The sequence below is a fragment of the Podarcis erhardii genome (genome assembly GCF_964252035.2).
Source record: "Podarcis erhardii genome assembly, chromosome: 10".
NCBI classification, from domain to species: Eukaryota; Metazoa; Chordata; class Lepidosauria; order Squamata; family Lacertidae; genus Podarcis; species Podarcis erhardii.
In genome coordinates, this window is record NC_138500.1 from 9669179 (window position 1) to 9693704 (window position 24526).

Consider the following 24526-nt stretch of genomic DNA (forward strand, 5'->3'; position numbering starts at 1 on the left):
GGGCATACCTCCCTCTGAATCATCTGGCCCAAGAGAGCAAACAAGGCAATTGGTCCTATTTGCAACATTAGCTACCATTTCAGCTAAACCTACCCACATATTGTGGTCATGGCTGAATCCATATTTAGCCAATTTGGTCAGATTCAAGGACCCTTCCCCTTCCCAAGGGATCAGGATTAATAATAAAATCATGTTGATGTCTAGTATATGCATTCCTTCCACAAAAGATTACCTTATTGTGATAGCAAATAATTATTAGCCCCAATATAATTCCCCCAGTGACAGAAATGGGGAACCACCAAGACCAAAACATATATCCCGAGGATCCCCAATGAGTAATATCTCTGATAATTGTTCCACAAGGGGGGCAGTCAATCAATTGTATTAGAGAATCTTTCCGTTCACAGTCGCTGGTTCAGACGCTCCTCAAGCTTCAGGCGTGCGCAGGTCAGCCAGCTTCCAGGTTGTGGCTGCAGCAGGCCGGTCGTCAAATGTTGCCCGTGACCTAGCCCGTTCCCGGTAGGGCTAGATACAGGGGTTTTTGGAGAGAGTTAGTTTTAAAGGATTAGAGGGGTCACCTTTGCACGTCCAACTGCCTTCGGACTTCTTCAAACGAGAGTGATGAATCCAGGGGGTCACCTCAGCTACCTTCACCGCTGTTGGAGTAGAGAGCAAGACGGTGTAAGGTCCACGCCACTTAGGTGCAAGTGGATCACGTTTCCACTCTTTCACCCATACGCTATCGCCAGCCTGGAACTGATGAATCGGCTCGGCAATGCTGCACGGCGTGCGCTCGAGGGCCCACCTGTTAAGAGAAACAAAAACACGGGAGAGAGATTGCACTTGTCCCTGTGTCACATGATCTCCTATTTGTTTAAGGTCAGCTGGAATATCCTGAACAAAGGAGGGCGGTCTCCCATACAGGAGTTCAAAAGGTGACAACTTAAGTCTTTTTGTGGGTGCACACCGAACACGAAACAGTGTTATGGGTAACACATCTACCCATCCCAATCCCATTTCCTGGGTTAATTTTGCCAATTGGGTTTTCAGAGTCCGATTCATTCTTTCAGTTTTCCCTGAACTCTGAGGCCTATATGCTGTATGCAGTCTCCATTTTACTTGTAGGACTCGACATACTTCTTGTACTACTTGATCAATGAACGCTGGCCCATTATCACTTCCAATGCATCTAGGTAATCCAAACCTTGGGATCAATTCAGTGAGGAGTCTTTTAGTTACCTCTCGTGCCTTTTCAGTTCGGGTGGGAAAAGCTTCAACCCATCCGGTAAGAGTATCTACAAACACAAGGAGATACTTGAATCCCTTAGAAGGGACCAGCTCTGTGAAGTCCACAATTAGGCTTTCCATGGGGACGTATCCCACATGCTGAATTCCAGGAGGTTGTACCGGTCCCTGCCTGGGATTGTTTTTAGCACAAAGAACACATTTCTGTGAAATGCAAGTTGCTAATTGTGATAGATTAATAATATACAACTTCCGACTGAGACTCTCTCTAGTTGCAGTACCGCCAAGGTGAGTAGATTCATGATAATTTCTTACAATTGTGCCTGCTAGATGATGAGGTACATAAATCCTATTGTCCGGCAGGATCATCCAACCGTCCTTCACAACTGCTCCTTCCTGTTCAGCCCACTTCCTCTCTTCTGGGGTATAGTGAGGTTTAACATCTTCTGGAACTACCTCTGGTATGAGGGCTGCTATAAATCCTCCCACAGGCTTTTGGGCTGCCTCTCGGGCTGCTTTGTCAGCAGCATGATTTCCTCTGGTTATTGGATCCCTTCCTCGTCCATGACCTTTGCAGTGCATTACAGCAATCTGTTCTGGAGCCCATACTGCTTCTAACAGGATTTCTACTTCAGGTCCATATTTCAAGGCCTTCCCGTGGGCTCCGATTAGACCTCTTTCTTTCCATAGAGCTCCATGTGCATGCAGGGTTAAGAAGGCATATTTTGAATCAGTATAGATGTTTGCCTTACATCCGGCTGCCAATTGCAGAGCTCTAGTTAAACCTATAAGTTCAGCCTTTTGTGCTGAGGTGCCAGCAGGCAAAGCCTCAGCTTCCACAACTTCCTCATTGGTGACCACAGCATATCCTGCTCGTCTGGCACCTTCATGCAGGTAACTGCTACCATCCGTATAATATACAACATCTGGATTTTTCAATGGCTCATCTTTCAGATCAGGTCTACTGGAATAAACTTCATCCATTACTTGGAGACAATCATGTGATTCCTCATCATCTACCTCTGGTAGGGGCAGCAAAGTCGCTGGATTGAGCATATTCACTACTCGTAGATGAATCCTGGGATTTTCACACAATAGGCCTTGGTATCTAGCCATCCTTGGGTTCGTTAGCCAATAACTACCCTTATATTCCATGAGTGTCAGAACAGCATGAGGTACATTCACATACATCGTCTGGCCAAAGGTAAATTTATCAGCTTCTTTGACAAGGCTCGCAGTGGCTGCTACTGCCCTTAGGCATGGAGGCCATCCTTTTGCTACTGAGTCCAATTGTTTAGACAAATAAGCTACTGGACGGTTCCAACTTCCTAATCTCTGGGTCAGGACTGCCGCTGCAATCCCATTCTGTTCATGTACATACAGCTGAAAGGGTTTTTCCGAATTAGGCAATCCAAGGGCTGGTGCCTCCATAAGTCGTTGTTTGATAACTAAAAAGGCTTGTTTCTGTTCAGGTCCCCATACGAATGGGTCCTTTTCTGCACCTCGAGTGCTTTCATGTAAGGGCTTGGCCAGACTACTGAAATCAGGTATCCATAGTCTACAAAACCCTGCTGTTCCCAGGAATCCCCTAAGTTGTTTTCTTGTGGTAGGTTCCTTGATAAGGCAAATAGCTTCTTTCCTCTCTGGTCTCAATGCTCGTTGTTGGTGTGAGATGTCAAAGCCCAAATATTTGACCTTTTCTAAACATAACTGTGCCTTTTTCTGGGAAACTCGGTAGCCAGCTTCCCAGAGCAAGTGGAGCAGTTCCTCTGTCCCTTCTTTACAGGTATCAAAATCCTTTGCAGCTAGTATAAGATCATCCACATATTGCAGAACCACCTTTTCTCCCGGTGTTGAGGGGTAACTTGTTAGATCCCTCGCCAAGGCAGTGCCAAATAAAGTTGGGGAATTTTTGAATCCTTGGGGCAATCTTGTCCAGGTTAGCTGGCCTTTTGTTCCTGTCAAAGGGTCTTCCCACTGGAAGGCAAATATAGGTTGGCTCTGTGGTGCCAGCCGGCAACAGAAGAATGCATCTTTCAAGTCCAATACAGTAAAAAATGTTGCTTCTGGTGGGATCAAACTCAGCAAGGTATATGGGTTTGGTACATTTGGGTGCAAGGTCTCGATAGCCTGGTTTACGAGCCTCAAGTCCTGCACTGGCCTGTATTCATCTGTCCCAGGTTTTCGAACAGGCAAAAGGGGTGTGTTCCATTCTGATTGGCAAGGCTTAAGCAGACCATATTTTAATAGGCAGTCCAAATGTTTCTGGATGCCCTCCGCTGCTCGCCGGGGTAAGGGATATTGCTTTACAGATACAGGGGTAGCCATAGGTTTTAGGGTTACTACAATTGGAGCTATATTCTTAGCCATTCCTGGTGGGCTATTTTCGGCCCATACTCCTGGTGGCACCTGTAGAGTTCGGAGGAGCTTGTTTAATTCTGTATCCAATGTGGGTTGGACTTGCAAGGCTGACATTAGGCGCCATGATTGTTCCTTAGGTACTGAGAGGGTAATTATTCCTGCTGCTTTTGATGGCAGTTTCATTTCTGGACCTCGAGGAGTGAAAGTGATTTGGGCCTGCAATTTGGACAGCATATCTCTGCCTAAGAGAGGTATTGGACACTCAGGTATATACAAAAACTGATGGGTTAAACGATGTCCCCCAATCTGGCATTCCAAAGGTTGGAGGAAAGACCTCTTAGCTGACTGTCCAGTGGCACTTTTAATGATTACACTTTTGGATGCCTTTTTCTGCAATAGTTCTGGGAGTACTGAGTATTCAGCCCCAGTATCAATCATAAAGTCTATTAAATGGCTCCCTAATTGAATCGTGACCGTGGGCTCCTGGAAGCCTAACTTTATGGAGTCCGGTCGTTCCTAGTCTTGAGTAAAATCCTCTTCTGCCAGTCCAATGAAATTGTCTCTACTCCGTCCCTGTCCTGGTCTCTGATATCTTCCATCTCGGATCATTCCCCGTCCCCGTCCCTGGTTTCTTGGGCCGGAGCCTGGGCCTGGGCCTGGGCCTGGGCCTGGGCGTACTTCTTCCAACCTCAGGGGTTCAGGACACTCCCGCTTCCAGTGACCCTCCTTCTTGCAATTTGCACATTGATTCCTTCCCAGTGGTGGATTCCTTCCTCGCCCTCGCCCTCCATTTAAGGGGCGGTGGTCTTGCTTCACTGCTGTGGCTAGCATCACCATCTTTTCCTTCTGCCACTTCTTCTTCTCTTGCTTCTCAGCCTCATCCCTATTCCGATAAACTCGGCGTGCAATGGCCATAATTTGGCTCATCAGCATCCCTTCCCATCCTTCTGATTTCTGAATTTTCTTACGAATGTCAGAAGCGCACTGGGCCACAAATGTAGCAGTAATCATTCTACTGTTTTCAGGGGCTTCAGGGTCAAAAGGAGTCCATATACGATAGGCTTCTTGCAGCCTCTCTAAAAAGTCTCCCGGACTCTCATTTGGTTTCTGTTCTACTTCTGAGACTTTAGACATATTAGTGGGCTTCTGGCATGCCCTGCGGATACCTTGCACAAGTGTCTGGCGGTAGGTGGTAAGTCTGGCCAGGTGAATTGCATTGTTTGGATCCCAATTAGGATCTTCCAAGGGAAAGTTATCTTGGAGATGACGGTCAATATTATAAATATTTCCCACTCTGGCCTGCTCACGCAAATATATCTGTGCCTTTTCAATTATGTCTCTCCTTTCCTCAGTGGTGAACAGAGTATTCAGGAGCTGGCGGCAATCTGTCCAAGTAGGACTATGAGTATTTACTATTGAAGTCACCAAGTCCATCATAGCCTGAGGTTTTTCTGCAAAAGATGGGGTGTGTGTTTTCCAATTCATCAGATCTGTAGTTGTGAATGGAATATATTGCAGGGTCGAAGTTCGAGGTGGCCGTGGTCCGGGTTGCCCATTAACCAGCGCAGGCTCCTCAAGTGCATCAAATACTCTTCTAAGAGGGGCTACTACGTGACCTTTCTCTTCACTTTGCTCTAGGGGCCTCAAATCATAGGGGATGGTATCTGTCGCAAGGCGTTCTTTTAGCAGCTTTATACGCCTGGCTGTATTGCTTGCTGACCTAGCAAGGTCTCCCTGTAACTTCTGTAATATTTCTCTGGGACTTGGATGTACAGGGGTTTGGGGTGGGCAATCAGTTGTTCCACTAAAGGAGACTGTAGATGGAGGTCTATTAGGAGTCACAGGTGGAATAACCACTTCTGCTTGGGCTTTATTATAGGACTCCAATGCCTCCTGAAGATATTTATCATAATCTATCAAGGAATCAAACTCTGTGACTCCACTCCCATTATTCATTCCAGTTTCTTGCCTTGGGGTTACAACTGGTGGAGTGTTTGGATTAAGCTCCCTTCGATGTGGAGCATAGGGTGGAGGTGGAAGCACCTCTTCCTCTGGCCCCTCAAAAATGGGTTTGAGTTTATTTGGCAAGATTCCTTTCCTAGCTTCGGCTTTTACAGCCAATAATTTGCATCGTTTGACTTTGCATTCCCTTATCCATGGAGGATTTTTATTTAATGTGCTCAGCCAGGAATCTATATATGGAAATTGTTCTGGGCACCCTCCAGTTTCTTTGGCGATATCAGTCCAAAGTTTGCTCACTAAATTTATATCAAAAGTTCCCTGAGATGGCCATCCAGTATTTTGTTTTGGCCATTCTAGTTCACATAACGTTCTCAAGCGCTCTGGCGTCATTTTGACTCCATATGCCCCTGAGAAGGCTTTCTTAAAATTATTTAACATACACTCAAGAGGTGTATTTTCCCCCTTTGAACCCCCAACTCCCATTGTATGGCCCTGTGAAGTATCCACTCAGTCACTCACAGACGCGCTTCGTGGGTTTCCTTGCCTAGTGAAGTCGCCTTACTAGGAACCGAAGTACTGCCCACTCCACACTCAGGTCAGCTACAGATTGCTCTGTACTTTCTCACACATACAATGCGCTGGATACTTCACCACACTCTACCTCCCAATTTTTCCCTTTCCCTACACCAGATCACCATCTGATGTACCCAACCACCTAGCGTACTCAGTTTCCCCTTACTGAGACGCAGAAGTTTGATCAAGACTTCTCTTCCTCCTAATTAATTGGAGGGCCAAAAATCCCTTTGTGCACTTACCCTTGGTTGGTTCCCTGTTTCCCCCGGTCCGTCGCCGCCAGTGAGCAGGGTATCAGACAGACGAGTCTTCTGCGTTCCCCCTGGAAAAATTTACCAGTGCGCGCTTTGGGTAAGCAGTTGTCCTCTCTCTTGTACCCTGCCCAGTAGGGCGAAGGGGCTGCGTTCCAGCAGACCACTTATCCGAGTCACAGGGCACCATAAAATGTAGCACCCTGCTTGTGGTTAACGCTTAGCTGGAATGAAATATTCAACGCAGCAATAGAGAAATTAAAATAGTAATTTATTTGTCAGACAAATAAATAAGAGGCTCAGTGGTACGTGGTTACCAAGCTCTGGCCTGGCCTCCTGCCATTCTGGCCAGCACTTATATTCCCTTAATCCAGCCCCCTTTGCTCCTCCTGTGGCTGCCTCTGTCCAATCAGCCTGGTTGAAATTCCTATTGGCTGTTTGCTAGAACCAATCACAAAAAATACACCCACAAAAGATACACCCATTTCCTTGCCCTTATAAGGGAGACAAAGAGCTATATATATGACATATAAGTAATAATATATCTTACATGGAATCTTAATTACCAGCTCACCTCTTGCCCTCCTTGCCCTATTGCCTTCTAAAACAAATGTTTAATCTTACATTTTTTATGTTCAACAGATGTCAAGGATCTTGAGTTTCACATCAACATTGAAAGATTTCCTTCATTTAATGTTTCTAAACAAATGCCTGACAACTATATATCAAGACTGCTTGGATGGCGTCTTCTGTCTGGCAGGGGGGGGGGGCTAGGCTCATTTGCCCCTCTGGTCTCCTATTGCAATATGACTCTATGAAATAAGAATCTAGCATTCCTTAAATCCTTTGCATAATTACATTTAAGCCAATATATTTAAGCTAATATATTTCATACATTTATCATAGGTAGCCTCTTAAAAGAATAAAGCTTTTCAAAGTAAAAAGGAAGAAACTCAGTAAAACAGCTTTTAAAAGAAGCCTCTTCAGTTTAAGAAAGAATGGCTTTAGAAAAAGACTTCCCCAAAAATGCTCTCTTTCTTCTAGCTAAATGTTTTTCCCCATTTGCTCCTGGCCTTTGAACCTTAGAAAGAAGATCTGGCTCATTTTACTGGGAGGCACATTAGTATTATCTTTCCCCATTCCTAATGGTGTTTTTTCAGCCTTGGGGCAGCATATGTAATTCTCCCTTTTTATGACTTTGAGAATTGTTTTTCTACTATAAATCAATGGGGCCCTCTTGTCTTAGGAGAATGGCCAAGGTTTTCTCTGCCTGGCATGAAACATTTGAAAATCCTTTTTTTAAGCTCATTTTTAAATACAAGCCTTGATTGAAATATATAGAAGCTTTGATAAAAATGCAGGCTTATGGTTAGGTGCCTCAGTAGAACATCTGCTTTGCATGCGCAAGGTCCTGGGTTCAAGTCCTGACACTTTCAGGTAGGGCTAGGAATTGCCTTTGTGAAGTGTTGCCCCACTGCCAGTCAGTGAAGGTGATTCTGAGCTAGATGTGGTTGGACTTCATATAAGGCCATTTCCTGTGTCAAAACCCTCCTGACTGGTCATAAGTAAGATGACAGGAAGGTGGGAGCTGGCTGAGAGCAGTCTAAGGCTGGTGGGGCGCAGTGTTTAGGGAAGCTTTTAATGTTTGATGCATGATTGTATTTTAATACAGTGGTACCTCTGGATGCGAACGGGATACATTCCGGAGCCCCGTTCGCATCCTGAAGTGAACGCAACCCACACCTGCATGTCTGTGCGTGTGCAGGTTGCGATTCGCCACTTCTGTGCATGCGCATGACGTCATTTTGAGCATCTGCGCATGCACAAGCAGTGAAACCTGGAAGTAACGCAACTTCAACCTGTTGGAAGCTGCCCAGAGTGGCTGGGGAGGCCCAGCCAGATGGGCGGGGTATAAATAAAAACATATTATTATTATTATTATTATTATTATTATTATTATTATTATTATGTGCCCAGTTTGCCCTAATGAGTAATCTGTCACTGGTTGCCCCGACCCAGCAGGCTCCTCTTATGTCATTACTTATTGAATTGTAGAGTCTGAAGGGACCCCGAGGGTCATCTAGTCCAACCCCCTGCAATGCAGGAATCTCAACATAGTATCCATGACAAATGGTCACCTAACCTCTGCTTAAAAACCTCCAAGGAAGGAGAGCCCACAGCCTCCTGAGGGAGACCATTCCACTGTTTTGTATTTTGCATAAATACACCTTTAACGGCTCAAAAAGTGTTTCGCTCACATTATCCCAGAAACCCTCCGCTTGCTGCCATCTCAGTAAAAGTTGTGCCAAGGTTTGGTGCAGACACGGCCATTGGTAGTGGAGCATCCTGCTTCTTCTCTGCCCGGCCCTTTGGCACTGAACAACAGAGATGAGCTAGGAAGATGGTCCAGTGAGTTTTCCTTCATTTCTCTTACAGATGCCATTGGATTTCGCTTCTCCAAAGTCTAAAAGCAGCAGCCCTTGTTTCTTAGGCAGGTCTGCGTGCTAAACAACCCCTTTTCCTGCCTCTGCCTCTGTCTCACCCTCCTTTCCACTTGATGCATGTGCAGCCTTTGGGGAGAGATGATATTTTGGGGGCTGGCTTGGACTCTTGACTTTGAAAAACATGCGGTTTCATCTCAGACTCTTTTTCAGACTCTGCCAGAAACAGTCTGCTTCCTCACAGCATAACTCCAGGAACGCAATGGGCTGCATTCTTACATGGACCAGCCATTCCAGTTTCAAGCAGCGCTCAGCGTATTTAAATAATAATAATAATAATAATAATAATAATAATAATAGCGTAAGATATCTATAGAATACAGACAGCTGTGCTTGGAAATGAGTTGCTGAATCAGTTTATCCTCCTGTTAAGTGCAGAAGAAACTATGGAGCAGTTTGTTGATTAACCTGGCTAAAACTCATATGGTTTGCTGTCTAGGGGCCGATAACTCTGTTCGGCTTTCTCATTATTTTCCAAATTTGTCATTGCTAATGCACGCTTTTGTTCCTGAGAGGGGGGGCTTGGGCAAGTGAATCTTGAGCGAAGCCCCCAACAGGCCCTTGGCTGCATTTTTACTGGCAGGTCAAAATGTTTTCAGTTACTAATTTCCAGAGGGGAAGCTGTGATCGCCTGCTACAGCAGAAGCGGCTAAATAATAATGCAGTAACCTTGTGGCAGGGACGCAGGTGGCGCTGTGGGTTAAACCACAGAGCCTAGGACTTGCTGATCAGAAGATTGGCGGTTCGAATCCCCGCGACGGGGTGAGCTCCCGTTTCTCGGTCCCTGCTCCGACCTAGCAGTTCGAAAGCACGTCAAAGTGCAAGTAGATAAATAGGTACCGTTCCAGCGGGAAGGTAAACGGCATTTCCGTGCGCGGCTCTGATTCGCCAGAAGCGGCTTAGTCATGCTGGCCACATGACCCGGAAGCTGAACGCCGGCTCCCTCAGCCAATAAAGTGAGATGAGTGCCGCAACCCCAGAGTCGGCCACGACTGGACCTAATGGTCAGGGGTCCCTTTACCTTTACCTAACCTTGTGGTGCTTTAAAGGCAGCAAGTTCATTGTGGCCGGAGTTCCTAAACTGTGGCCTGTGAGCGTCATCCAGGTTTCCTGCAGTGTCTGGAAAAATATACAGTAATTAAAAATCATGCATTGTCTAGCACAGCACATTACAATTGCTACAGTGAGCAGAAGAATTATGAAGGGGTCCGCCAAGACCCTCAGCAATTTTCAAGTGGTCCATGGGGGAACCATAGTATTAGGGTATATGCTCTGAAGAACTCTAGTTTCCTTACACTTGTGGCATAATAAACTGGTTGGTCATTTAAGGTGAATTTTAGTTGCTCCATCAGCTTGGATAACAAAACAGTTATCAATAGCAATTTTTCTTGCAGGTCTTACTGCTTTCTGCTTTCGTTGTTGTATCTGTTTTAAGGTATGTGGGTTGGTTGGGTTTTTAAGCCTTTTGTGCATGCTCCTTTTTAGGCATTGCATTTGGAAAAGGAGCCAAGAAAAGGTGCAAGTGAATCATAACTTGTGAGCGGTTTTTGCCTATTTAGTGTGCCATATATTGCATAGGAACCTGGAATGTAAGAACCATGAACCTGGGTAAGTTGGATGTGGTCAAAAATGAGATGGCAAGAATAAATATTGACATCCTGGGCATCAGTGAACTAAAATGGATGGGAATGGGCAAATTCAGTTCGGATGACCATCATATCTACTACTGTGGGCAAGAAACCCGTAAAAGAAATAGAGTGGCCCTCATAGTCAACAAAAGAGTGGCGAAAGCTGTACTGGGATGCAGTCTCAAAAATGATAGAATGATCTCGATACGAATCCAAGGCAGACCTTTTAACATCACAGTAATCCAAGTTTATGCACCAACCACTGGTGCTGAAGAAACTGAAATTGACCAGTTCTATGAAGACTTACAACATTTTATAGAAATGACACCAAAGAAGGATGTTCTTCTCATTATAGGGGATTGGAATGCTAAAGTAGGGAATCAAGAGATAAAAGGAACAACTGGCAAGTTTGGCCTTGGAGATCAAAACGAAGCAGGGCAAAGGCTAATAGAGTTCTGTCAAGAGAACAAGCTGGTCATCACAAACACGCTTTTCCAACAACACAAGAGACGACTCTACACATGGACACCACCAGATGGGCAGCATCGAAATCAGATTGATTATATTCCCTGCAGCCAGAGATGGAGAAGCTCTATACAGTCAGCAAAAACAAGACCTGGAGCTGACTGTGCTCAGATCATCAGCTTCTTATAGCAAAATTCAAGCTTAAACTGAAGAAAGTAGGAAAGACCACTTGGCCGGTAAGATACAATCTAAATCAAATCCCTTATGAATACACAGTGGAAGCGAGGAACAGGTTTAAGGATTTAGATTTGGTGGACAGAGTGCCTGAAGAACTATGGATGGAGGCTCGCAACATTATACAGGAGGCAGCAACAAAAACCTGAGGTTGGGAAAGATGGAGGGCACAAGGAGAAGGGGACGACAGAGAACGAGATGGTTGGATAGTGTTCTTGAAGCTACCAGCATGAGTTTGACCAAACTGCGGGAGGCAGTGGAAGACAGGAGTGCCTGGCGTGCTCTGGTCCATGGGGTCACAAAGAGTCAGACACGACTAAATGACTAAACAACAACAACAACATTTCTGTGACATATTTCTATTTTTGCAAATATACACTTCGACTATTGGCACTGACCAGGGATGTTTTGTAGAATGTGCTGCAATTCCTTAGGAGTGTCAGAAGCACTTATAAGCGCAGAACGTAATTCAGCTTCCTGAGGATGTTAGCTTTCATTTTTTCCACATATAATACAGACATACAGGAAACAGGTTTCTAGCCCTTATATTTATGAAGAGCTGGATGAAAGAATATTGGTTCTACAAACGCAGATGCAAATAAAAAATAGAAATACAGACCGGAAAAGTATACAACCAAACAATTCAAAAAAAGAAAAAGAACCCACCTAAGATTTAAAAGAATGATTTTTTTGGGGGGGAGGGGACAAGGGAATGCATATTTATTCCAAAATATCTGTGGTAAAAAGCTCTTTCTGTCTGTCCGTCTTGACCAGGGGTCAGCAAACTTTTTCAGCAGGGGACCAGTCCACTGTCCCTCAGACCTTGTGGGGGGCCGGACTATATTTTGAAGGAAAAAAACTGAACGAATTCCTATGCCCCCAAGATAACCCAGGGATGCATTTTAAATAAAAGCACACATTCTACTCTTGTAAAAACACGTTGATTCCCGGACTGTCTGTGGGCTGGATTGAGAAGGCGATTGGGCCGATCTGTTCCCTAGGCCTTAGTTTGCCTACCCATGGTCTTGACGTATTTCGTCCTAAAATGCAGTGGTTTTTAAAATGTATTTTGGTCCTTTAAAAAATAAATTAAAACAACTATTTTGCAAAATGTGCAGAATCCAAAGGGTAATTTGTTCCGGCCAAGGTATCATTAGTCCAGGAGGTCGTAATTAGGTCAATGTGCTTAAAAAGACACCCTAGACAGAATTCTCCATCCCTAGCCAAACATAAAGGCCTCCAGTCCTGTGGGATTTTCTATTGCCTTGGAATAACCCCCCCCCCACTGGCACATCACACAAACAGTTTGGGGGTCCGCCCTAGATCCCCAAACACTGTACCCTGAACTGGGAAGGGAGGACAGCAGGACTGGTACTGGAGAAACACAAGCCCAAATCTCCCTCAGGCATGCAAACTAATTTCCCCCATTTCTTCTGGACCTTGGCCTATAAATTCTCCCATAAACACTTCATTTGCAACCCTCTTCTTTTTCGCAAGAAAATATTTTGCAGATGTCTTCGTTCCTCTAAATCTTCATTACACCCCCCTTCTCTTCCAGTGTTCAGATCTTTGGGGACATCTGTTCTTTGTGCTGATGCCGCAGTGAATAACTGACCATTTCGAGGGGTGCAAAACTTGTTTTATGTGGTTGCAAGCAGAGAGAGAACTTGGTTGTATCTGCAGTGCTTTTCCCATCCCAATTGGCAGTAGCAGGTGGGCAGCTATGCTGTTTTTTTAAAAATTTACGTAGCACATCATTTGCACCCGAGCTTGAGGTTGCATCTGGAAATGTTTAGTGGCGTTGGAACAGCTGCGAGATGTTTAAAGGCCCCTGTAGTTTTGTTGTGGGTTTGTCTGTCTTTCTTTTTTTCCTGTCAGCTAACCTTTTCTTCTTCAAGGGTCACTGCGCACTGGCAGGGAGTAGATTACGAGCTCAAGAGAAGCAGAGTTCAAGTGCAGAAAGGAAACAATTCATTTGTTCTCTCTGCCTGCCATGGAAGACAAGGTTGTTTTTTTTTGCCCATGACCATTTGAGCCTCTGTGTTTTGTGCAATGCCTGAATGATGTTAATGTCATTACATCATTCAGCAGCAGGGAACCTTTTTTCAGCCTGAGGGCCACATTAACCTTCTGGGCAATGTTCTGAGGGCCACTTGCTGATAATGGTTGAGGCCGATTTCCAATTGGAAATCACAAGAAGTTCCTACCATTGCGGAGTCGAAAATGACAGAGTATGCCAAACTAGCCAAACTGACTGGAAGGATTCGGAACCATGACGACCAGAGATTCCAGGACAATTGGAGTAAATATATTGAGTATTTAAAGGACAGCTGCAAAAACTTAAAAACACTAGCAGGATTGAAGTAACTCCTACAATGTAAAATAGATAAGATGTGATGATAAAATACGTGAAAAGAACGTGATAAGGGATACCAACTGAAGGGAGGGAGGGAGGTCACAGCTCGGCAGAGCAAAAAGGTTTATATATTGATGAATGTATGGAAAGAAATAATATATAAAGAAAACAATAAAAAATTATTGGGGGGGGAGATAATGGGCGGGGCCAGATACAATAACAATAATATTATTTGAACCTCATCCATCTGACCGGGTTGCCCCAGCCACTCTGGGCAGCTTCCATCACACATAAAACATAATAAAACCTCAAACCTTTCTTTTCCTTCTCCTCCTGCGATGAGGCTACATTTTAATATTTTAATGTTCCATTATTTTAATGTTGTATTTTATTTTTGTTTTTAAGTTTGTAATCATTCATCTTGTTTTTATTATTGCTTGTAAGCCGCTCTGAGCCCGGCCTTGGCTGGGGAGGGCGGGGTATAAATAAAAAATTATTATTATTATTATTATTATTATTATTATTATTATTAAACATTAAGAACTTCCCTATACAGTGGTACCTCAGGTTAAGTACTTAATTCGTTCCAGAGGTCCGTTCTTAACCTGAAACTGTTCTTAACCTGAAGTGCCACTTTAGCTAATGGGGCCTCCTGCTGCCGTCGCGCCGCCAGAGCACAATTTCTGTTCTCATCCTGAAGCAAAGTTCTTAACCCGAGGTACTATTTCTGGGTTAGCGGAGTCTATAACCTGAAGCGTCTGTAACCCAAGGTACCACTGTACATGGCTGCCTTCAGATGTCTTCTAAGGGTTATATAGTTACAACATCTGACAGAAGGGCGTTCCACAGAGAGGGTGCCACTACCGAGAAGGCCCTTAGCCTGGTTCCCTGTAACTTGGCTTCTCGCAGCGAGGGAACCGCCAGAAGGCCCTCGGAGCTGGACCTCAGTGTCCGGGCTGGATGATGGAGGTGGAGACGCTCCTTCAGGTAGACAGGGCAGAAGCCATTAAGGGCTTTAAAGGTCAGCACTGACACTGAATTGTGCTCTGAAACATACAAGGGCATTGTCTTCTTTCTCTCACAAAGCAAAATAGGGCAAGGAGGGCGCACGGCTTCTCGCACAAAACTCGGCACCCACTTGAACCCAAGTCTCTGCAGCACTGGTCTCCACACCACTGCACTGACTCTCCAGAATTTGCTCTTTGTGCAAAGAGTTGACGTCAGTGAGCCACTGTGTTGCTTCCAAATCTTACGTAACTTTTGGAAATGTAGCAACCGTCTTTTTATCCCCGCAAGAGAACATCTGGATTTTCTTTTGAACGGGGTTGAATGCTTTTCTTCATTTCAGAATGCCTGAATAAATTCTCATTTCTTGCTGCTTACAATGTTCTTCTCGCTCGTCCTGCTTACATAATTCAGGATGGCTGGTTACATGCCAGCAACTCTCACAGCTTCTGGTGTTTCAGATCCTCAAAATATGAGACTTTCGAAGGGCCCAGAATCTCCCTAAGATTTTGATGGTGTCTCTCTCACTTCCTCATTCACCATCTCTACAGGTGCTGAAAAGTGCCTCTGCCTTTTAGCTCTTTGCTCTCCTACTTTCAAGACCTGCCATGTTCTAGGAGAGGGAGGTGGTCTGGAATGCCTTCTAAAGACACGGTGTCCGTCAGCTGTCACCCCACTGGGATGTCCTCTTCCTCTTCCTCTTCCTCTTCCTCTTCCTCCTTCTCACCCTCCTGCTTGGTGTTTCCTGCTTGGCAGGGGGTTGGACTCGATGGCCCTTGTGGTCTCTTCCAACTCTATGATTCTATGATTCTATGATTCTATGATTCCTGCTCCTCCCATTATTTCCCAGCTTTCCCCCTCTGAACTGTGACCTCCCTCAAAAACCCCTGTTATAATTCTGAACTGTCATCTTCTTCTCTGGAAGGTTCAGGCTGGGGGGCAGGGCAGTCTCCACCATTCCTCCTCTGCCCAGTCCCTGACACTTACATAGTCCTCCTCCTCCCCACATTATTCTCACAACAGCCCTGTGAGGTAGGTTAGAGTGAGAGTAAGTGTCTGGGCCCAAGTGCACCCAGTGGGGATTTGAACCCTGGTCTACCAGGTCCTAAGGGTGGTACTGTGGGTTAAACCACAGAGCCTAGGAGTTGCCGATCAGAAGGTCGGCGGTTCGAATCCCCGCAACGGGGTGAGCTCCCATTGCTCGGTCCCTGCTCCTGCCAACCTAGCAGTTCAAAAGCACATCAAAGTGCAAGTAGATAAATAGGTACCACTCTGGCAGGAAGGTAAACAGCGTTTCCATGCGCTGCTCTGGTTCGCCAGAAGTGGTTTAGTCATGCTGGCCACATGACCTGGAAGCTGTACACCGGCTCCCTCGGCCAATAAAGCGAGATGAGTGTCGCAACCCCAGATTCGGCCACGACTGGACCTAATGGTCAGGGGTCCCTTTACCTGTACCTACCAGGTCCTAGTCCAACACTCTAACCACTGTACTACAACGGCTCTCTGTTGTCTTGCAGATATGCATCAGTGTAAAGGAAAAAGCGGCTGGTGGTTGTTGAGTGCTATTGGGTGATTGGCTTCCCTGTCAGCTTTGCCGATTCTTTTATAGGCCCACGGACTTGGAGTTCACCTCCATCGTTTCGTTTTCTTCCAGGTGATCCTCCACAAGCAGCTGCTTGGATTGGGCAGTGCATCCTCTACCTGTTGATTATGGTCTTTGAGAAGACGACAGTTGGCCTTGTCTTGCTCATTCCTGGCTGGACGAAGGTAAGAAAGGTGTATGTTAACTGTTCCATAAGAGGAGGCAGAAAAGGCTTGGCCTGAGGACAGGGAGGGGAACAAGCCATCCCAAAGCTTTCCCCCAAAGAATCCTGGGAACTATTGTTGGATAAGGGAGCTGCAGTTTTCTGAGTGGTGAAACAAACAATCCCTCTTTCTAGGGAACTCTGGGTATTGTAGGTCTGTAAGGGGAAGAGGGGGCCTCCAAACAACTCTCAGCACCCTTCTTAAACTACAATTCCCAGGATTCCCAGACCTGACTGCTTAAAGTGGTATGATACTGTTTTGAATGCATAGTGCAGATGGGACCTTAGTCTAGAGCAGGGGTCTGCAACCCGTGGCTCCGGAGCCACATGTGGCTCTTTTACACCTTTGCCGCAGCTCCAGGGCGGATACTAGCGAGGAGAGGAGGCACATTGTGCGCCCCGACACTCCCCACTGTGGCGGGCGCTGTACTGGCTGTGACGTCGCATGGGGGCGGTGCGTGCATTAGTCACGCGCCGTCCCGACGTCACCTTCCCGCCCGCTGTCAGATCGCGGCTCCGGAGATATATTTGTTTTAAATGTCGCAATGGTTTTGTGGCTCCCAGTTTTTTTTCATCGGAAATGGGTCCAAGTGGCTCTTTTTGTCTTAAAGGTTGCAGACCCCTGGATAGGCAAACTAAGGCCCGGGGGCTGGATCCGGCCCAATCAGCTTCTCAATCCGGCCCGCAGATGGTCCGGGAATCAGTGTGTTTTTATATGAGTAGAATGTGTCCTTTTATTTAAAATGCATCTCTGGGTTATTTGTGGGGCCTGCCTGGTGTTTTTACATGAGTAGAATGTGTGCTTTTATTTAAAATGTATTTCTGGGTTATTTGTGGGGCATAGGAATTCATTCACCCCCCCCCCCAAATATAGTCTGCCTCCTCCCCACAAGGTCTGAGGGACAGTGGTCCGGCCCCCTGCTGAAAAAGTTTGCTGACCCCTGGTCTAGAGATACTCCTTGGGTTAGATTCAGTGGAGTCGCCCATATTTCAGGCATGGCTAATGGGTGAATTTGCACCTTAGAGACCAACTAAATTTGTTCTGGGTATAAGCTTTGTGACACGTTCCTTTGAGCAACAGATGAGACACCTGAAACACTGGGTTTGTTTTTAACCTGCGGATCTGCTCGCAACGAAGGAATAGGGAAAACTATAGGGGCGCAGTTGGCGCTGTGGGTTAAACTACAGAGCCTAGCACTTGCTGATCAGAAGGTCAGCGGTTCGAATCCCCGCGACGGAGTGAGCTCCCGTTGCTCGGTCCCTGCTCCTGCCAAACCTAGCAGTTTGAAAGCACGTCAAGTGCAAGTAGATAACTAGGTACCGCTCCAGTGGGAAGGTAAACAGTGTTTCCGTGTGCTGCTCTGGTTCACCAGAAGCGGCTTAGTCAAGCTGGCCACATGACCCGGATGCTGTACGCCGGCTCCTTCGGCCAATAAAGCGAGATGAGCGCCAGAACCCCAGCGTCGTTTGCGACTGGACCTAATGGTCAGGGGTCCCTTTACCTTTAACCACCACGAAGGAATCCCTGATTCACACATTCTTGCAAACGCATTCCCAAGTGGGCTGGGGACAGCTGAGTGTGATGCGTGGCTGCAGTTTTAAAATCTGTAGATCATTGTGAGACAAAAGGAAAATCGCAAACAACTTGGGTTTCTAGATTTCCTGAACCGCTGGGCTTGAAACTCGCCAGCTCTGCGCGAAGCCAATTGTAACGTTTTCAGACTTGGCAGGGCACATTTGCAAATGTCCTCAACTGCAAACATACCCTTTCCTCTCTAGATAGTGTGGGCAGGGGTGATGGGATTTGTAGTCCTACCTAACATCTGAAGGGGATCACATGGACCAGACCTTGTTTAGTAAGCATGCAAGACGCATTTAATCTCTTTAAAAGGTGTGTGGTATTTTATACCTTCTCCAGCTTCAAGAGATTCTTCTGAACTACATTCCTGATCCGCAGCTGGAGCTGTTGTTGGTGATGCTTGTGGTCCCTTTTATAGTCAACGTGAGTAACTTCTGGGAGGAAATCTTGAGCTTTCTGTCTGTTTTCAGGCTGCAATCTTGAAGCGGCTCGGGCGGGGGGGGGGGGATTTTCACCCTGTGATAAAATACTGATGTGGAGGAAGATCTCAGCCTTTGGAAATATGAGGTGGTGGCTGGGCTCTGAGGAAAGCCAGGTGGACTGGAGGTATGAGTCAGGGAGAAATTTGATTCTGTTATGTTTAAAGGCACACATACCTAATTCATACTTTCTGTGGGGTGGGGAAGTGTGCTGAGACACAGTCGTCCTTCAGAACTTGCTTTCTTCAAGCATGTAATGCTTACATTAAGTACATACCCTGTGTCAAAATGTGCATTAGAAATGCATAGATTCGTGCAAAACAGTGTAATGGATGTGCATTATATTGGATGAAATTGCTTTGCAAAAATACGTCCACTCAGCTGGGGGTGGCAAGGAAGGCAGGTGAGGGCGGGGTGCAAAATCAGCTAAAATATGTCCATAAATATGTTTATAAATAAAAAATATTGATTACTGCCACATAAGAAAAGGTTTTTAATAGAGGGTCTTTATATGATATTGGGGGCGTTTCCCCCTATTTTTCTTGGCTGGGGGGGGCGTAATCGGGACGGTTTTGCCAGGGGCACAAGATCACCTAGCTACAGCTCTGCGTCTACTAGGGCAAACTGCTTATAAAAATGTGAGGGAGAAATTAGCACTAAATAAATATAAATGTAAACTATATTTATTTATACCCCGTCTTTTCCCCTGGCAGGACTGAAAAGGGGTTTACAGATAAAAGTGCTGGTGCATTTTTGTACAGACTTAAAAAAAAAATAAAAAATAAAAAATTCCACAAACTGAGATGGAGAACTGAGCTTTAAAGACGAACATGAGAAACAGAGAGAGACTGAAATTGACAGCTTTGTCCAATATTGATTCTTCTTCTTTGGCGATCACTCTTAGCCGAGTAAGATTGTCTTCCATAAACACGGTTTTAACAACGAGTCCGTAAGTGACTGTGGAGGCCAATTCTGGATCCACACATTCTTCCGCAGTGGGGACATTGGTTTCCTGGCGGGAGTTGATCACAGTGTGGATTTGCCAAGCGTGCCTTCCTCTTAGCACGTTTCTCCCTTGCGTCCTGAGTTCGAGTGTCTTCAAAGCCCATGACACCTTTGGTAAAAACAAAATAAAAAAATTCCTTCCAGTAGCACCTTAAAGACCAACTTAGTCTTTAAGGTGCTACTGGAAGGAATTTTTTTATTTTGTTTTGACCATGGCAGACCAACACGGCTACCTATCTGTAACTGGACCTTTGGTAAAGGCTGTTCTCCAACTGGAGCACTCGCAGGCCAGTGTTTCCCAGTTGTCAATGTTTATACTACCTTTTTAAATATTTGCCTTGAGAGAGTCTTTAAACCTCTTTTGTTGACCACCAGCATTACACTTCCCATTTTTAAGTTCGGAAGAGAGTAGTTGCTTTGGGAGACGATCATCAGGCATCCGCACAACATGACCTGTCCAGTGAAGTTGATGTTGAAGAATCATTGCTTCAACACTGGCAATCTACTGGTTCATGATGACATAGGAAACCCTCCTTGTGCTGGGTGGAGACCGTGGGTCAATCTAGGTCAGTATCGGCTACGCTGACTGGCAACAGCTGTCCAGGATTTTGGACAGGGCTCTCAGCCATACCTGGAGGTGCCAGCGATCGATACCTTCTGCATATAAAACAGGTTCTCTGCTACAGAGCAATGGCGATTGGCTCTTTCTGAACCTGGGAAGCTGATGTTGAGGTTGGAAGCTCAATGCAGCTTTAAAAAGATTTGCCCTTTAATTGTCTGCCCCGGATGAAGAGGAACAAATACCCCTCTCTTTTTGCGCTGAGGCCTGGGGGAAAGAGGTGGGAGGAGACTGACCAGAACCCACGGATTCCATAATCCGAAGACCTCTTGGCAAGGCAACAAAACCAGAAAGTTGCATTCTCAAATTCTCTTCAATAATAAGCAAGAGTTTGGAAAATAACAGGCATTTTGCATGTCTGCAGAAATCTAAAGGATAGAAGTGCTGAAGGTATCTGGATTAAGGATGCTGGCTTTTTTGCATATCTGACAGGGCAGAATTTTTTTTAAAGGGGATTGGACCAGAGCTATAAAAACACGCTAGTAAAAAAAACACAGGAAGCTGCTATCTGCACTCCAGCTTGTTCCATCAAATGACAAATCGTACGGCTGTTGTTGTTTAAAAAAAGAAGAAAACATAGAGCATTTATGGGAAATCTTTTCATCTGCTGTTAAAACTGGCAGAGCAGTAGGAAGCCATCAGCCGGGGAGGGGCATAAAAAGATTTGGCACGTAGTGTTACTATGTGAGCTCATTATAATTTCTTGCTATCGTTTATTACCTGCTTTTCCAAACCTAGACAGTCATTATTTTGCAACAAAGCATTTTGGGATCATATAAGTTGAGTGTGTTGCAGCTGTTTTCTTGACCAAAACTCAGTTTAGCCTCTACCCTCAGTATTTGTGCTGATGTTATAGTGGGGGACCACTTCAGAAGAAATAATAGTCTCTTAGTTTACAGTGCAGCAGTGAAGCATTTGTGTGTGTGGTTGTGTGTGTGCATGTGCACACGAGTGCCCATGCCAGGGGCAGGGCACAAACAGAGCCCACCTCGCCTGCCCAACCCCCATCAAGGCCACACCAGCCCCAATCGGCTGTCTCGCCCTTCTCACGCCAGCTTCCCTAGAATCGAGCCTTGCAATTCCGCTTGGGGACAGCGGTGCGGGGACACGAAAACCACATGCTGTGCCCCCTGCCGCCCCCTGGGCAGCTGATGCAGCACTTGGCAGGCACAAAGCAGGTCCCCCCACACCAGGCCCCCAGCATGGCACGGCATGGCTTGGTGCTCCTTTCCGTGAGCGTTGGTTTTCTCAATGCCAGAACAGGAGCGCCAGACTGTGCTGTGCTGGGGGGCACCTGCATGGGGTGCCCGCTTCACACCCCCTAAAAAATCTGTGCCCGGGGCCACAGCCCCTCTGGCACCCCCTACGCTATGCCCCTGTTACAGCGGTATGTCTCTGATGTCAGAGCCCTGTGGCAGGAGAGCGTTCGGTTTAAATGCTTAGAAGAAACACAGGATGGCTTTGTTTCTGATCAATCACTCTTAACTTTTCCTTTTTGTAAATGAGTTCCTTGAAGTCCTGCCAGGGAACCATGAATGGATTTGCTCCACCCTCCAAAACGCTGGCTTTTGTTTTATGTGTCTGGGTGTTGCTTGTTCTTTTCTTGCATTTTTTTGTACAGTGGTACCTCGGGTTAAGAACTTAATTCGTTCTGGAGGTCCATTCTTAACCTGAAACTGTTCTTAACTTGAGGTACCACTTTAGCTAATGGGGCCTCCTGCTGCCACTGCACTGCCAGAGCATGATTTCTGTTCTCATCCTGAAGCAAAGTTTTTAACCTGAAGCACTATTTCTGGGTTAGTGGAGTCTGTAACCGGAAGCATCTGTAACCTGAGGTACCACAGTACTGACAGGGAATCTTCCTTACGTTTTAGCGGGGACCCAAAACTGAAAAACAGCAACAACAAAATATACCCTATCTCCTGCGAAAAAATTCAGGTTTTCCACCCTGGAAGTACAGAACCTAATGTCTGTCTCTCTGTTCTTCAAGTACAGTCGTACCTCGGAAGTCGAACGGAATCTGTTCCGAAAGTCTGTTCGACTTCCAAAACGCTTGGAAACCAAAGTGTGGCTTCTGATTGGCTGCAGGAAGAACTAAGCTGTTCGAGAACTAAGCTGTTTGAAAACCAAGGTACGACTGTATGAATAGTTTCCCCCCTTTGTTTTTCTCTCTTTTTAAGGCTGTTATGTTTTGGGTAGTGGACAGCTTGATCATGAAGAAGCACAAGCAGAAAGAAAGCTTTGAAATCAGTGGAGTGATGGAAATCTCACAAGCTTTGCGGGATGAAGAATACCAGGTGAGAACAGAAGACCCATCAAATTAAAAAGGTAAAGGTAAAGGGACCCCTGACCATTAGGTCCAGTCGTGACTGACTCTGGGGTTGTGGCACTCATCTCACTTTATTGGCCGAGGGAGCCGGCGTACAGCTTCCGGGTCATGTGGCCAGCATGACTAAGCCGCTTCTGGAGAACCAGAGCAGTGCACGGAAACGCCGTTTACCTTCCCACCAGAGCAGTACCTATTTATCTACTTGCACTTTGATGTGCTTTCGAACTGCTAGGTTGGCAGGAGCAGGAACCGAGCAACGGGAGCTCACCCCGTCGAAGGGATTTGAACCACCGACCTTCTGACTGGTAAGCCCTAGGCTCAGTGGTTTAACCCACAGCGCCACCCACGTCCCTAATTCTGTTGCCTTTTTATTATCATTTTTATTCCGCCTTTCCCCCAGAACTGGGAGTCAAGATGTCTTACAGAAACTGGCACGACGCTGCTTTAAATGTATGGTGCAGATGTTGCCTGAGATGTCTTTTGAATAACTGGTTGTGCATAAGGCAGAGATTCTGTCCTCTGGGATAGTGGCCGTCCTGTTTGCAGAAGTCCTTCCGAGGATTTCCCCAACATTTTCACAGCATTAAATGCTCCCTCTTGCCCTTTCTCTTTTCTTTTAAGAAGAAGCTAAAAGGAAAAGAGGGACGCAGGTGGCGCTGTGGGTTAAACCACAGAGCCTAGCACTTGCCGATCAGAAGGTCGGCGGTTCGAATCCCCGCGACGGGGTGAGCTCCCGTTGCTCGGTCCCTGCTCCTCCAACCTAGCAGTTTGAAAGCACGTCAAAGTGCAAGTAGATAAATAGGTACCACTCCGGTGGGAAGGTAAACGGCGTTTCCATGCACTGTTCTGGTTCGCCAGAAGTGGCTTAGTCATGCTGGCCACCTGACCCGGAAGCTGTACGCCGGCTCCCTCGGCCAATAAAGTGAGATGAGCACCGCAACCCCAGAGTCGGTCACGACTGGACCTAATGGTCAGGCGTCCCTTTGCCTTTGTAAAAGGAAAAGATTTTCTAAAAGGAAAAGAAAGTCCAGCTGATTTTGTGTGCATCAAGCACAAGGTTCTAAAAATGGGCAATGCTCCGCTATCCAGCACAAGCCAAACATCCTTTAAAATCCTAGTAAAACCTCCAGATATTTTGCAGTACAAATCCTGGTCCCTGCACCTCCTCCTGTTCCAGAACTTCTGCAGGGCATCTGGTTGGCAAAGGATGAAATAGAAGTTCTTGTGTAGTTCTCAATTTTCCGCCATAAAATGAGCGGCGGTGACTCACCGACTTGGTGCAAGGAAGAAATACCCATCTTAAGAAAAGTGGGGGGAAATCCCCACCCCACATTGGAACACTCAGTGCAGGCGTTGAGCACTAACCAGACAGGTCAAAATCTTCCTGTTGTTCCCAAAAGCAGGCAAGGAGGCTCTTCCTCTCAGCTCAGTGTCCTCCATGACCTTCGTTGCAAGTTGAAAGGAAAAGATCCATAATATTTTCCCGGCAGGTCTTTGTTCTCGGCCTTTGCTAACACAACTTAGGCCCCTAGAGAGGTTGTGTTTGTAGGATCCCATGTCTCTGTTTGCATATGCATTATGGTCAAAGGGCACAACGAGGGTAGTTGATCGTTGTCTGTGTCGTTTAACCTCGCTCCTGTCGGTTTCCAGGGACTGCGTGTGTTTGTATTGAAAATTCAGATCTTTGGCAATGTACAAATTCTAGCTGGAAGGAAGAGGAGGAGACCTCCTAGTTGCAGTAGACAGTGGTTGGCTCGCTGCCTCTGTCTACTGTATAGAGAGACCTTCACTCTGTCCAGGGCAATTAAAAATTGAGCCTTAAAAACCAGCCTTTCTCAACCTGGGGGTCCCCAGATGTTGTTGAACTACAACTCCCATCACCCTTAACTAGCAAGGCCAGAGCTCAGGTGAAATATACTCGGAGTCGAGAGTGGATTTCATGCTCTTTATTCAGCTCATAGTGGTGAGGAGGAATGGAGGTTCCCCCAGAATGTCTGCTTTATATACATTATTTACACAATGGGCCCCACGTGATTGGCTAATTCTGGGATTCACCTGTAGGCCAATCTGGTTGCGGATTCACTTCCACCTGGAGCTGGATTGGGTGGCTCCTGTGGACCAATCCGACT

General features: G+C 46.1%; 1 protein-coding gene across 1 annotated transcript in view; it reads left to right on the forward strand.

Annotated features, from left to right (window-relative positions):
- LOC309351631 (store-operated calcium entry regulator STIMATE-like) overlaps positions 1 to 24526 on the forward strand; it is a gene marked incomplete at its 5' end in the record, with an annotated part of 50286 nt that overhangs the window by 21034 nt on the left and 4726 nt on the right. Inside the window, 3 exons of the mRNA XM_081879421.1 lie at positions 16236 to 16348; positions 18305 to 18388; positions 22249 to 22365. Of these exons, the coding sequence (XP_081735547.1) occupies positions 16236 to 16348; positions 18305 to 18388; positions 22249 to 22365 (314 nt within the window). The remainder of the gene's footprint in view (positions 1 to 16235; positions 16349 to 18304; positions 18389 to 22248; positions 22366 to 24526) is intronic.